The sequence below is a fragment of the Poecilia latipinna genome, unplaced genomic scaffold, assembly GCF_001443285.1.
Source record: "Poecilia latipinna isolate Pla-1442-1.1 unplaced genomic scaffold, P_latipinna-1.0 Scaffold777, whole genome shotgun sequence".
Classification (NCBI taxonomy): domain Eukaryota; kingdom Metazoa; phylum Chordata; class Actinopteri; order Cyprinodontiformes; family Poeciliidae; genus Poecilia; species Poecilia latipinna.
The window spans coordinates 319,699-332,492 of NW_015113393.1; the positions used below are offsets into that span (position 1 = coordinate 319,699).

General features: G+C 37.0%; 3 protein-coding genes across 3 annotated transcripts in view; 2 read left to right on the forward strand and 1 right to left on the reverse strand.

The window, feature by feature from the left end:
• snrpf (small nuclear ribonucleoprotein polypeptide F) overlaps window positions 1–1,924 on the forward strand; it is a 10,329-nt gene extending 8,405 nt beyond the window's left edge. Inside the window, exons 3-4 of the mRNA XM_015046393.1 lie at window positions 1,261–1,325; window positions 1,708–1,924. Coding sequence (XP_014901879.1) covers window positions 1,261–1,325; window positions 1,708–1,774 — 132 coding nt within the window. The 3' untranslated portion in view covers window positions 1,775–1,924. The remainder of the gene's footprint in view (window positions 1–1,260; window positions 1,326–1,707) is intronic.
• A 92-nt stretch (window positions 1,925–2,016) lies between these two features.
• On the forward strand, window positions 2,017–11,579 carry amdhd1 (amidohydrolase domain containing 1). The gene is made up of 10 exons (XM_015046392.1): window positions 2,017–2,227; window positions 2,731–2,837; window positions 3,494–3,558; window positions 5,674–5,951; window positions 7,044–7,269; window positions 7,822–7,946; window positions 8,017–8,110; window positions 8,182–8,342; window positions 9,094–9,222; window positions 11,461–11,579. The coding sequence occupies exons 1-9, from the start codon at window positions 2,091–2,093 to the stop codon at window positions 9,197–9,199; spliced, it is 1,299 nt and encodes a 432-aa protein (XP_014901878.1). The 5' UTR covers window positions 2,017–2,090; the 3' UTR covers window positions 9,200–9,222; window positions 11,461–11,579.
• Window positions 10,556–12,060, reverse strand: LOC106955936 (tetraspanin-9-like; the record flags this gene model as incomplete). The annotated part of the gene is made up of 6 exons (XM_015046394.1): window positions 10,556–10,755; window positions 11,109–11,229; window positions 11,315–11,398; window positions 11,586–11,717; window positions 11,793–11,894; window positions 11,968–12,060. Coding segments are annotated over 5 exons (483 nt in total), but the record flags the coding sequence as incomplete, so codon positions are not given.
• Window positions 12,061–12,794: the final 734 nt, after the last annotated feature.

A 12,794-nucleotide genomic window follows, 5' to 3' on the forward strand; every position in this document is an offset into this window, starting at 1 on the left:
TTTGATCCAAGCAGGATTTACAGAACGTAAATAAGCTTCTGAACGTTGTCAGACGTGTTGCAGCGTAAAACAAGACCTGCTTAATGCTGCAGCTCATTGAACCAACTTTGGTTTTGAATAACAGAAATTTGTCAACATTATTTTTTTTAAACTGTTGCGATGAAAGGAAAAAAAAGCATATTAAATGTTTCAGTATCCTTTAAAATTTCAAGTCGTATAATTTGATCTTTAACATTATTTTTACATAGAACAAAATATTTAGGCAGAGTTAGCACCTGCCTAAATATTTTCTTAATATTTGTTCTTCAAACCTGAGAAAATGCAAACTAAATATCAAAATGAGAGTAAATATATTTTATAGATGTTGTCTCTGAATGTGAAGTATTTGTTGTGGAAACTATGTAGTCATACTAATGCAACAGGCAATGAGATGAATCATTGATCTGCTTTAATTTATTAAGATGTTGCAACAAATTTGTCTTAGAGTTTCCTAAACTCTCTACTTACTCACTTTTTTTTCCCCCCAAGTATGACTTCTATATATTTTCAAAGTAAAATACTCCCTGCTCAGTTTGTTGAACTGGTTAGAAAATAAATCACAATAAAACATTTTTGTAACTTTTTTTTAATGTTATTGGCCAGTGATTAGTTTCCACTTGGTGATTTGGATCCTCATTTAATGCCCATATTCTATAAGCTGCGCAAAAAATAATAATAATAATAAAAACCAAATCAAAAAACTAAATTTACACCTGCTGAATAATTCTTCAGACTTTATTTTACCCAAAATCCAGCAGGGGGCGCTGCAAAATCACATTTGTTTTGATCCACATTTGAGTAAATTTATAATTTAAAAAAATTAAAATAAAAAAATTGGTAACTGCTTACCAAACCTTTTCTGCTTAGTTGTTATGAACTAAACTTGATGTTCATGTTAATACCTTTCAGTGAAGAACATCTCTAACGTGAATAAACTCTGAAAACAACTATAATGTTGCAGCTATGATAAAAATAAAACCAATTAGAGAATTATTGGCAGAGTTGTTTTTGTCTGATCTTAATATCCAAGTGAACTTTCATTTAGTAACTTTCTTGGTTAATTTTTGCCACGCAGAGTGTTTGTTTTACTCTGCGATGCTTTTAAAATGGCCGACGCAGGACAGGAAATTATTGTGTGTTAAAACAGGAGGAAGGAAACAAAACAAAAACATCCATTTCCACTAAAACCTTTTGACCTTTTTTATGCATGATTTCCACCAGTTGGCGAACACAGAAGAGTATGTTGATGGAGCGTTGGCGGGGCATCTTGGTGAAGTGCTGATCAGGTATGGAGATGGTTTTTTTATCGCATTAGCTCTGTGGTTTATTCACATCGATGTGCTCTGAAAAAGACGCGTAAAAATTTACATTTTACTGCCACAATCTGACCCTGAAACACGTCGGAAGAAACAAAATTTAATAAAAATGTATGCAACTGAAACATTTTTTTTTTGTTGTAAGTTGGATCAGAGTGCTGAGGAACTCTTATGTAGCAATCACAGCTTGGATGCTAATATTTGTTAGCCACTTTTAAAAATGGGAAAGATGAGAGAGCATTAAATTCAAGACTGTTTTTGTTGCAGCAGAAAACAGGAATCCTAACCAACATCTGTTAACAATTAAATGTGCTGGAAAAAGTTTTTTAATTTTTTTTTTTCCCCTCCACAGATGCAACAACGTCTTGTACATCCGAGGGGTGGAAGAGGAGGAAGAAGATGGAGAAATGAGAGAGTGATGAAGATGTTTTTGTAGTTGTACCTGGTGGTGGAGTTAACCTGCGTTTGTGTTTTCACCATGTGAAACAAATTTTGATTTTCTTTTTTACTACGATGCCTGTTTGCGTGTTGCGATGCAGAAACAATAAAACGATTATTGTAACATTTCCTAAAGCGGATTTGTGTCCTTTTTGTTTTTCTCTCTCTCTCTGAATCTTAATGTGTTTGAGCTCTGCCCGCCCATCTCTCTGTGCACTTTGACCTCTTCTCTCTTTGGCAAATATTTGCCTGGTTTCCACCCCAAGGTAGTCTGAGCGTTGCTTTTGAAGAGGGAAAATGTCCAGAAATCACAGGCTGCTGGTGAAAAATGCCGAGCAGGTTGTTTTAATCTGCAACAACGGGGAGAAGTTCCTGACCAGGCATGGGATGAACAACCTGAGTGTGATCGAAAACGCCAGCATTGTCGTCGGCAGGTGAAATTTAACAAAGAATTTAAAAATTATTTTTAATTTTAAAAAAGTGATGATAAAAGCTGCTGTTTGAGGTAAAAAGTGGTTTATTTGTCCAACATGAGACCCGTTTGCATTGATGCTTTTTTCTGTTTGTCCAGTGGCGCCCTCTGCTGGATATTGTTGATTACACCAAAAGTCACTGGAATATTTATTTTTTAAAGCTAAGTTTGTCACCAACTACAACCAAGAGCCAACTTATGTACATTTCCTAATTACAGTTTTTAAGTTAGGCTTTGAGTTTTGTGCAAAAGTTTTAAACCAATCCTAATCTCTTCATATTATCAGCAATTAACAGATCAAAGTGTCTGAAGGCGTTTTCAGTCTGATTCATGTCTTCATTTAGTGGAAGAAAAGTGTAAATAAATGAGGGTTGACCCAAGAATTTTACACATGACTTCTTCCACCTCATCTGCAGTCTTTCAAATGGTTAGTTTTTAATTTATGTGAACTATTTCTCCTGGCAGTGATGGTCTGATTAAAGCTGTGGGTCCTGCAGAAACCATCAGTGCTCGGTACTCCGAGTCCTCCTTCGATAATGTGATCGATGCTGCAGGGATGTGTGTTCTTCCTGGTGAGTATCGGCTGCAGTTTGCTGCATCCGTCTAATTCATGCAACTTTCAGACCTTAAACATGGAAAATGTTTAAACTCTGCAACTGTTAAAAGTGCTTTATTAAGTTTATGCATCTATTAAGGGTAACTAAAATGCACCTTCATGACAAAGTCAAACACTTTTTAGTAAAAACTTATATTTATGTCTTAAATCTATTTGAAGAGGCCATAAATTAAACATCTTTAGACATGGGACTAATGTAAAAATGCCTCCAAATCAAGTAAAGAAGGCTCAATTTAAATTACAAAGCTTAAAAGTGGGAATTTAATTGGAAACTTTTAAGTATTGCATTTAAAACACATCTACCAATTAAGAGAGGACAATAACGGTTAACGATTAGCATTAACCCATTAGTATTTTTATTTTATTCTCAGTCCTTAAAATGTTTTTTTTTTCCACATTAAGAGGAAATAACATCTGACATAAAATCTTTTTCCTCACTATCTTGTACAGAGAACATAAACATTGTGAAATTTAACTCGAAAATCAGTTTATTTTGTAAAACACAGATATCTAGAAAACAAAAATGGAAAAAATATATCTGGAAACTCAAACTGATTTCATTTATTATAATAAAGAGCACTGAAGTTGTTTTCCCTTGTTCTTTTGTTTCAGGGCTTGTTGATGCTCACACTCATCCAGTCTGGGCTGGAGACAGAGTTCATGAATTTGCAATGAAGGTACAAACATCCTGACTGAGTCTGTTCACTCCCACAGCTTCATTCAGAATGTCCTGGAAAATCTAGAACTGGATTATTATTATTTCCCAGATCTGGATAAACATGAATAAGGAAATGCAGTGAAATATTTATTATTTTAGTCCCTCTGTTCGCCAATCCTTTCATTTAGTCGCCAGCTTTATGCAGGGTGTCCACGCATCCTCAAAAAGTCTTAAATTCATAAAATAAGACTTTAAAATAATTAATTTAAAAACATTTTAATTATCACTCATATTTTGTGTGACAGGACTATTTAATCTTGTGGGCAGAAATCTTTAATGTCCTGTGACTAGAGGCTAGTGCTAACTAGCTGCTAATGTAGCCTTCCTGGATAGCGGTTTTTTTTTTTTTTGGCCTCTATCGTAGCACCTTAGTGAAGCCCCCACCTGCTTTATCAAACATTTGTGCTGTTTGTGCAGCAGATTTCTTTGCATGTGCTGCTATTATTTTAAAGATATTAATAAATGTTTCCAGAGGTCGTCAGAGGTCAATAGGCCCCACCCCAATCAACCGTTTGTCAAGCAACTGTGCTATAAAAATTTTAGCTTCACAAACAAAGCAGAATTAATTTATATCAATTTTGTTTGGTTTTGTTAATCTGTGGCGGAGGTGGATTTCTGGTGACCTCTGGAAACTTTTGTTTGGCTGAACAAATGTAGCACGGTTCATTGACACCGTGTTTCGTTTGATTTTGTATGTGGACCGGTTGGTTGGCCTTTGATGAGGAAACATTTACTAATATCTTTAAAATAATGGCGGCATAAACGATTTTTTTTTTCTGTTGCACAAACGTTTGACGCCAATATTTAATTTGAAGGGGAGGCTTAGGAATCTTTCCATTATGATTCCAAACGGTTGAGGCTACTGCTAACTAGCTGCCAATATATCGTTGCCAGCCAGTTAGCTTTCTTTTGCGTCCATCATGGATAAGTGTAAATTTATCGCCAGTTGGCCACTTCTGTTGCCAACCCATGTGATGATACATGTATTAAATTTTAAAAAATGGCTTAAATGTCAAAATTGAGACGAAATCTTTTTAAAACATTTCTTATTACGTGTTTTATATCTCGTCTGAGTTGGAAGGTTTCTTGTTTTAAGATGCCCTTCCGAAGCTGAAGTTGGTTTCCAATTCCAGTTTCCAATAGCTAAAGGGCGATTCCACTTAATTTTTCACTACTTTCCGCATCTTTAATCAACTCTAGTTTAAAAACTACTACACCTATAGACTTGAAACCTGGACTATATTATTCTGCTCTAATAGCAGAATATTTAAAACCATGTTTGGGATTTGTGAAACTTCACTAAAGATCAGATTACTATTTATATATGTTCCACAAATTCAATTCTAATTCAAAACCACTTTATTAATCCCAATGGGAAATAAAATGTTGGTGTAACTCATTCATTTTTCAGAGTTATTGTATGGTGATGGCTGTTGGAAGGACAGATCTTTTGCAGGGGTCTGTTAAGTGAAATTTCACAAATCAGAAAAAGGTTTCACAAATCACAAACATGATTCTAAATATTCTTTTATTAGAGCAGAATAATTTAGTCAAAGTTTGAAGAGTCTTGTTTCTTGTAGATTTGGAATTACAGCAGTTCTCCTGTGACCGAGATAAAAATAAAGTGGTGATATCGCACTTTTTGGAAGTTTCACAAATCCAAAACATGGTTTTACATATTCTGCTATTACTTGAAAATAATCTGATCCAGGTTTGAAATGTCTAGGTGTTGCAGATTTTTAATTAGATCAGTTCTAATGTGATCCAGATGCAAAAAAGTGGTAAAATCAACCTTTGTTGAAGTTTCACAAATCGGATAAAAGTTTCACAAATCCCAAACATGGTTTTAAATATTCTGCTATTAGAGCAGAATAATTTAGTTCAAGTTTGAAGAGTCTAGGTGTTGTAGTTTTTAAACTAGAGTTGATTAAAGATGCGGAAAGTAGTGAAAAATTAAGTGAAATCGCCCTTTAGCTATTGGAAACTGGAATTGGAAACCAACTTCAGCTTCGTAAATTGAGCTGGTGAAACTTGTAGAAACTCCTTAAAGATGGCGAACACCTCCGTCCTGCAGCTAGCCGGAGCCACCTACATGGAGGTGCACCGCGCCGGAGGAGGAATCCACTACACGGTGGAGCACACTCGAGCCGCCGCCGCCTCCGACCTGCTGACCTCCCTGAGGAGCCGGCTGCAGCGGATGCAGCGAGCCGGAACCACCCTGGTGGAGTGCAAGAGCGGATACGGCCTGGAGCTCCAGACGGAGCTGAAGATGCTGGAGGTGATCGAGGAGGCGAGCAGATCGCTTCCCATGAGCATCTCCTCCACCTACTGTGGAGCCCACGCTGTGCCCAAGTAAGAATCCTTCACACGGTAAAATACTGACGCCACTTCTGAAGTATTTAATGTTCTTCTATACAACGTGGTCACAATAGCGCCATCATATTCTGTGACGATCTATATTTCCATAATGTTAGTTTTTATTCTTTGTTGCTGCTTGAAAAGTTCACGTTTTGTGCGTAGCATAGTGCAGCTCCCCCTACGGTCATAAGATATGGTGGTCACAGAATACGTTGTAACACCGGTGTTCTGTCGGTGTAGAATACCGGAGGTTTGTTTTGATAGTCTGGTGCTTTGGTGTCAAGTTGTCCTTTGTTTTTTTAAATTACAATTTTGTTTACAAACACTTCATAATTAATTTTATTGATTGTTTCTGCTGTTTTATTTATTTACGTTGGATATTTTAAATGTCTTCCAGTGTTAAATGTTCATTGATATTTGAGAATGAAATTGAAAATCTTCTCAAAACAACAATATTATCGTTTATTGCCATAACTTCTGGGACCTAATGATAAATTGTCCCAGTAATTATTGTGATAGATAATATTATTATTTAGAAACAATTTCCAGGTAATATATTAACAGCATAATAATCCAAGTTTGCCCTCAACAAAAACAAACAAAAAAAACTTAACACTCAAACTGGAAGACATTTTAAATACCCAACATAAAGCAATAAATGCAAGAGAAATAAAAACACTTAGAACTGCAACCTTGAATAAAATGTTTTTTATTTATTGTCTGAAAACAAATTTGACCATATTAATCATTAGAAGGGAAATTAAGGCCATCTTCATTGCTTATTGTGACAAGTTTAGCTTTTTTCATATAGTACACAGCTTAAAATTTAGCAATAATCATTTAAAAGTTAAATATTCTGCAACATATTTAATCAGTTTGGGGGAAGAATAATAAGTCGATCAAACACCAGATTAAACAATTTTATGACTCCACTTGCTAAAACACTATAGAAAACTACAGTGTACATTTATTTGTAACTATGCAGTTAATATGAAATTTATGCACCAAATATTGCAGAAAAAGTTTGGCGTTATGCTGAAATGATGGGTTAAATGTAATAACGCAGGCGTCGTTTCTGTCCCTCAGAGGGAAGACGGTGGCAGAAGCCACAGAGGACGTCCTCCAGGGTCAGCTTCCTCGGCTGAAGGAGCTGATGTCGGCCGGGAGCCTGAAGGTCCAGAACATCGACGTTTTCTGCGAGCAGGGAGTTTTTGATCTGGACTCGACGCGCGCCGTCCTGCTGGCTGGGAAAGAGATGGGGCTGAACATCAACTTCCATGGAGACGAGCTGCATCCCATGAACGCTGCAAAGGTTTACCCCAGATTAATTACTTGACCATTTGTAGCAAAGGATCTGCAGCGTTGGGCCGATTTGTTTTTGAATTAATCGATAAATAATTGGATGGCGAAAGATGCTTGAGATTTTTCTTTTTACAAATTTTTAACCAGGTGAAGCTAAAACTGACACTCGAGGTCATATTTACTGAGTTTTGTTTTTCTTAATTGCAAAATGTATTTATATATATTTTTTGTTTCAAGTTTCCATTTCTAAATAAGGCTGCAGCTAACATTTATTTTAATAATAGATTATTCTGAATAAAAATTTACACATGCTGCAGATTTTTTGTGTAATCACTTAAGCTTTTTTTTATGTAATATTAGAAATGCATAAAAAATGTAAATCGGCAAATAAAATAAATATTTTATTGCTTAAAATGCAGGGACAGATCATAACTTACTCTACAATACCACCTGAGGAGTTTGAGTGGAACAACGTGTATCTTCTGCCCTGAATATGTTGTTCATTCATCAAAAATTATTTTTTTTAATGGATTATTCATTAACACAAGCTGCTGTGTCTCAGATGGGAGCGGACCTCGGAGCGTTGGCCATCAGCCATCTTGAGGAGGTCACGGACGAAGGGATCGTCGCCATGGCGAAATCGAAAACCGCCGCCGTCCTCCTCCCGACCACGGCTTACATCCTGCGGTACTGAGACAGCGACCTGGCGCTCTCTGCTCCTGGGATTTGTAGTTCATGGATGTTTTTGTGCCCTCAGGCTGCCTCAGCCTCGGGCCAGAGACATGCTGGAGGCAGGCGTGATCGTCGCCCTCGGCAGCGACTTCAACCCCAACGCTTACTGCTGCTCCATGGTCAGTACTCGCTGCTAGCTTCCTGCCCGTCTCAACCCGTTCTCCTCATGTAAATGTTTTGTCATTCCCAGCCGCTAGTGATGCATCTGGCCTGCGTCAACATGAGGATGTCCATGACGGAGGCTTTGGCTGCCGCTACCATCAACGCCGCGTACGCACTCGGCCGCTCCGACACGCACGGATCCCTGGAGGTGAACAAACGTGGAGACCTGCTGATCCTGAACGCAACACGGTAAATAAACTCTGAGAAGTTTATCCAGGATGCCCGTGCATCTTAAAGCCTTAAAATGCAACTAAAGATACAAATTGGCCTTAAATACGTAAATATCAGATCTTAACTGTTGTCCTGGCAGGAATATTTAGTTTCATGTTCTATGTAGTCTTTTTTCTCACATGCCAACATCATTGGCTTTCATGAGGCGGTTGCGTATGAAAGGCCAAAGTGGACATAAATCGACATTTTCACTACATGTCTTAACAAAAAATGCTGGTTTTTGACATTGAAATTGTAAAATGTCATGCTGAGATGTTTAGTCTATGCAGAAACTTCCACACTGTCAACAGTTATCTTAATTATTGCTGATGTTTGGCTGTGTAATTGCTCTGTAAAACAATTAATAAAATTTAAGACCTGTGTTTAACATGTTTAAGGCCAATTTACATGTTTTCTAAAGAACTTAAGACTGTTTAAGATCTTAATATATGGTGCTAACATTCTCAACTTAAATCAGTATCAAGATGGCTGAAAATTGGGTAGAATTTGATGCTTTGAACAGCAAAACTGGCCGACATTGAGTTTAATGTCAGCCGTATTGTAAATTTAGTGGGTCAATGATGGGAATCCTACCAATTTTAATAAACTCCACTTGTTAAATGAATGGAGCTACAACTTGGTGATATTTAAAATTTGCTCCACAATCAGAAATTAATTTAAAGTTGAGAAATTCAAATATTATTTTTAAGACTTTCTCTGCTGTTTGAAGGTGGGAGCACCTGATTTACCAGCTGGGCGGACACCAGGAGCTCATCCGCTACGTCGTCATCAGAGGAAACATAGTGTACGATAACGACAAAACCCTTGACCTCTGACCCCGAAGGAACTCCCAGCAGAAGTATGTCTAAAAATAAAACCACACTTCCTTCCAGCTTTCAGAAAAAACAGCTGGTTTTATCTTTGCCACCAAATTGAGTGTATATATCTGAATGAACAGTAGTCAGTGGTGTGTGTTTAAATCTCAATCAGCAGCAGAAATGACCAAACAAAATGGTTGGATTTATAAAAAAATGCAACACTTGGAATTTGTAGCCTAAGAATATCCTTGCTTACTTTGTGCATTTTAGGTAATATTTCTACTTTTTAACAACTTCTTCAGTTTTTATTCAGATAAAAACACAGATTCTTGTTTTATTGCTTTATATAAGCATATTTGTACATTTGGCAACAAAGTTAAATCCTACCATTGTGTTTTGAAACTTCTGCAGCCTGTTGCTGAGTTTTGATTGGCTGATGTGGTTCATTTGAGATTTAAAGGCACACTCAAGAACACCTCTCTGCAGCAAACAGAAAGGGACGGAGACGGACCACTGTCAGTCTCGTACCTTATTTGGAAATGAGACGCTATTTCTTATACTTCCATTTTTATTTTCTTTTGAAATCTGAGATATATTTTCACCTTTAGGAAAGAGTTTAACTCAGAATGTATTTGAACTTATTTACTTTAGCGCAGCTCACAGTTTTTAGCAAATTCTGTAGCTTTTGGTGTACTGCTACTGCCTCTAGTGGCGTGGGGGTGGTAATGCAACTAATCTAATTACATTACTAAATAAGAATACCACAAAGTCTTTATTTACTATTAATTATGGCATTATAAAACATTTTTTCATTTTCTTAAGGATGTAGCGCCAGTTAAGACACATTACTTTTATACACACACGTATCTTCTTAAAAGGTAGTCTCTGATATACATACATTTATAATGTATAAAAGTATATATTACTTTTATAAATGTGTGTATAAAAGCGATGTTTCTTTTAACTGGTGCTACATCCTTACGAAAATGAAAAAATGTTTTATAATGCCATAATTAATAGTAAAGAAAGACTTTGTGGTATTGATTTAGTAATGTAATTAGATTGGTTGCGTTACCATGCCCACGCCACTAGAGGCAGTAGCAGTACACCAAAAGCTACAGAATTTGCTAAAAACTGTGAGCTGCCATGAAGTAAATAAGAGAAGTTCAAATACATTCTGAGTTAAACTCTTTCCTAAAGGTGAAAATATGTCAGATTTCAAAAGAAAATAAAAATGGAAGTATAAGAAATAGCGGTCCGTCTCCGCCCCTTTCTGCAGAGAGGTCCTTCTTGGCACACTGACTGCAGTTTGGTCACAGATATATAGACTCAGATGATTAAATGTCAGCAGAAACCAAAAGAAAAACCTCAGACTGGTGATCAATATCAGCCTTTATTGAACATTTTAGTTGATAATCACTTTCCACAGGCAGGGATATAAACCTGATTTTCAGTAGAGGCTTATTTAAAAACAAGGAATAAAAAACTATTTTAGATGTTGTTAAAACAGAATATGTGAGTGCATAGATTAAGTAAAAGTAATAACAGTGGCAAACATGTGAACTGCCTTTCTACTTAACATGAACAGTGTTTCCCAACCCTGGTCCTCAAGGCACACTGACCTGCATGTTTTAGATCAGGGGTGCCCAAGTCCAGTCCTGGAGAGCTACCATCCTGCAACACACCTGAATGGCTTGTTATCAGGCCTCTGTAGAGCTGATCCAGGTCTGTTGGAGTAAGGATACTTCTAAAACCTGCAGGATGGTAGCTCTCCAGGACTGGACTTGGGGGGCCCCCCCTGTTTTAGATGTTGCCCTGCCTCAGCACATATGATTGCAATTGCTGGCTGATTAACAAGGTTTTGCAGTCATCTGAATGGTGTATGTTGAAGCAGGGGAACATCTAAAACATGCCAGGGTTGGGAAACACTGTTCTAGACTATGACAGTTTAAGTACCAGAGGTGATCTGGATCCCGTTAAGCTTCGTATTTCTTTCCGGCTCGGTGGATCTGTTGGTAAAGCGTCATGGAGAATGCCATGCCCAGCAGCTGGAAGAAAGAGATGATCAATTAGTTCTGGTTATATTGGGTTCTAGTAAATTGATCATTATCAAACATAATTTAATGTACTCACCTGTATGACCAACACACACATGGCAATGGTTCCCAGCAGGTGTTTGTTGGCATCCACCCACTGCTCAGCCTTATCATAGCAACCCTGAAAACAGAAAACCTTCAAGTTAATCAATGACACTAATTCTTTTTCTGTTTTTCTTCCAGGTGAATTGGGACTGGACTCTTAAAAACCTGAACTGAGATGCTAATAATAGCCTCTATGTTAACCCTCATGTTGACCAACAGTAACAAACTGCAGTGTGAAAAAATAAAATGTTAGTTAATCTTACTTCCATCCAGAAGGCGTTTGATGCGTTGCGGCCACAGTTCAGGTGACGCTGCTGGCAGCAGCTGTCTGGAACGACGTTCTCCTGCATGATGCTGGACCAGTCGTCCGCCTTAGTCACGCCGCAGCACTCCCACTGCAGAGGAGGAAACCAGTTCAGAATAAAGAAACCACTGACATAAAACCAAACCTCCTTACTGGTGTGGTCTACCTCTCTCTGTATGGTGTTCCACGCATCCCTGAGGCCAGCATTGTTCTCTGTGTTGTACAGCACCAGCCCCTCTTTAAGGTCCTGTCTGGCATTTTCCCTCACCTGGGAAGACATAGGGAGTGAGGATTATGGGTAATCAACACAAAGAGCACAAAGGGTAGGAGTCGAGTTTTACCTCTTCTATGTAGACAAAAAAGAGGATGAGGAGGATCAGTTCAGCCAAAAGGATGATCAACAGAACGATGAAGAACTGTTTGAAAGAGGGAAAAGTGTTTCACAAGATTGTATTTACTTACTGAAGATTAACAGCTGAAAGTTATACAAGAAATGAAACATACTAATCTATGATGTCAAATATGAGATAGAATGACACATGCTAAACTATGATGTCACAAAACGACCAAAATGACACATACTAATAATGTATGATGTCAAAAATGAAATAAAATAACATTTTAATTTCAAAAACGACCATCATAGCTCGTTTTTTGACCTATGATGTCAAAAAAACGACAAAAATGACACATGCTAAACTATGATGTCAAAAAACGACCAAAATGACACATGCTAAACTATGATGTCAAATAATGACCAAAATGAAACATACTAATCTATGATGTAAAAATGAGATAAAATGACACATACTAACCTATGATGTCAAAAAATGACACATACTAAACTATGATGTAAAAATGAGATAAAATGACACATACTAAACTATGATGTCAAAAAACGACCAAAATGACACATACTAAACTATGATGTCACAAAACGACCAAAATCACACATACTAAACTATGATGTCAAATATGAGATAAAATGACACATACTAAACTATGTCAAAAAAACGACCAAAATGACACAAACTAAACTATGATGTCAAAAAATGACACATACTAAACTATGATGTCAAAAAACGACACATACTAAACTATGATGTCAAAAAACGACACATACTAAACTATGATGTCAAAAAACGACACATACTAACCTATGATGTCA

What these genes read in the sequence shown, in the direction of transcription:
- amdhd1 (XM_015046392.1), top strand. Translation starts at nt 2,091, where the DNA reads ATGTCCAGAAATCACAGGCTGCTGGTGAAAAATGCCGAGCAGGTTGTT. An exon ending in GCCAGCATTGTCGTCGGCAG is followed by an intron (nt 2,228 to 2,730) that starts GTGAAATTTAAC and finishes TTCTCCTGGCAG; the next exon opens with TGATGGTCTGATTAAAGCTG. An exon ending in ATCCCATGAACGCTGCAAAG is followed by an intron (nt 7,270 to 7,821) that starts GTTTACCCCAGA and finishes GCTGTGTCTCAG; the next exon opens with ATGGGAGCGGACCTCGGAGC.